Here is a 1,188-nt window from a genome sequence, read left to right as displayed (position 1 = left end):
TGTATATAAATTCTTGCAGGACAGTTTAAACCGGCTGTCGGATTGGTCTTCTCGGTTGGAGATATTTTAGATTTCCATTTTCCCTCTCTGCTACATGTAATCAGTTGATTCTTAATCTCGTTTCCCTTCCTATTTGTGCACCGAACTCTTGTAGAGAAACCTGCAGCCTTGGCGTAGTTCCTGTAAAATTTTCCGACATCTTCAAGGGTCCTAAAGGTCATTCTGACCTTCGGAACAAGCTCGTCATCAACAACAGAGAGAGGCTGCACAATAAACCGTGTCAGAACTGTGAATACACCCATAAATATGATACAAATACACCCAATCATGTCTTATATGATACACCCGAACCGAAACAACTCAACTACAGAATGACCTTTAAAGCCATAAACTATGAATACACAGACTGCAGAATACACCATCTCAAAAACTAAAAACACACACAATCATGTCTGATATAATACATATAATACAACTGAACAACAACAACTCAATTAAAAATAATAAAAAACCAGTAAAGTGTATATACACCCACACTTATAGCTAAAATACACCCAAAGAAGAGATTGATCTACACCCGAGCGTCTGCTATAGATTCCAGATAATTAAACAATGTTCAGCAATTTTTAAACTACACAATGCTATACAAATTACTGTAAATCAAACCTCAGGAACTTCGTTAGATTCAAATTCATAATCCACTTCGCCTGGATTCAGCTGACAATCTTCATTTGAATGATCCATTATCTACGAGTTCAAACTTTGATTTCAGAAAACAACAAATCAAAATAGAAAACGAAGCTCGAGTTGCAGAGAGAGAAAAAGGTAACGTAAACGAAGAACATACCAGTGAGAAAAGAAGAGGAAAAGATCGATGGAGAAGAATGAGGGAAGACGCACGAGAAGAAGAACAACCAAATCTCAAAATAACGAAAATGAAGAAGGAAACAAATATTTTAAATTTGGAAGTTAGATATACGCGGCATATTATATAGCGCGTGTAATCAACGTAGCTGGAAGAGCGAGTATTTTAAATTTATTATTTAATAAACTTGTAAAGCATACAAGCCCTAATGGCTTGTATGCAGAGCTTTTCCGAATAATTTTCTATGTGCTTCTAATTCATTAATTGTGTGGATATTAAATACAATTGTAAAATATTTTAGGATATATATTTATTATACGTTA

At 34.8% G+C, this 1,188-nt stretch overlaps 1 protein-coding gene across 1 annotated transcript in view; it reads right to left on the bottom strand.

Moving 5' to 3' along the window:
* Positions 1-1,188, bottom strand: part of LOC127741508 (uncharacterized) — a 5,831-nt gene that overhangs the window by 1,137 nt on the left and 3,506 nt on the right. Inside the window, exon 3 of the mRNA XM_052254178.1 lies at positions 32-263. Within this exon, the coding sequence (XP_052110138.1) occupies positions 32-263 (232 nt within the window). The remainder of the gene's footprint in view (positions 1-31; positions 264-1,188) is intronic.

Source organism: Arachis duranensis, chromosome 9 (assembly GCF_000817695.3).
Source record: "Arachis duranensis cultivar V14167 chromosome 9, aradu.V14167.gnm2.J7QH, whole genome shotgun sequence".
NCBI lineage: Eukaryota > Viridiplantae > Streptophyta > Magnoliopsida > Fabales > Fabaceae > Arachis > Arachis duranensis.
Note: the sequence above shows the minus strand (reverse complement) of the source record. Positions and strands in the feature narration are given on the sequence as shown.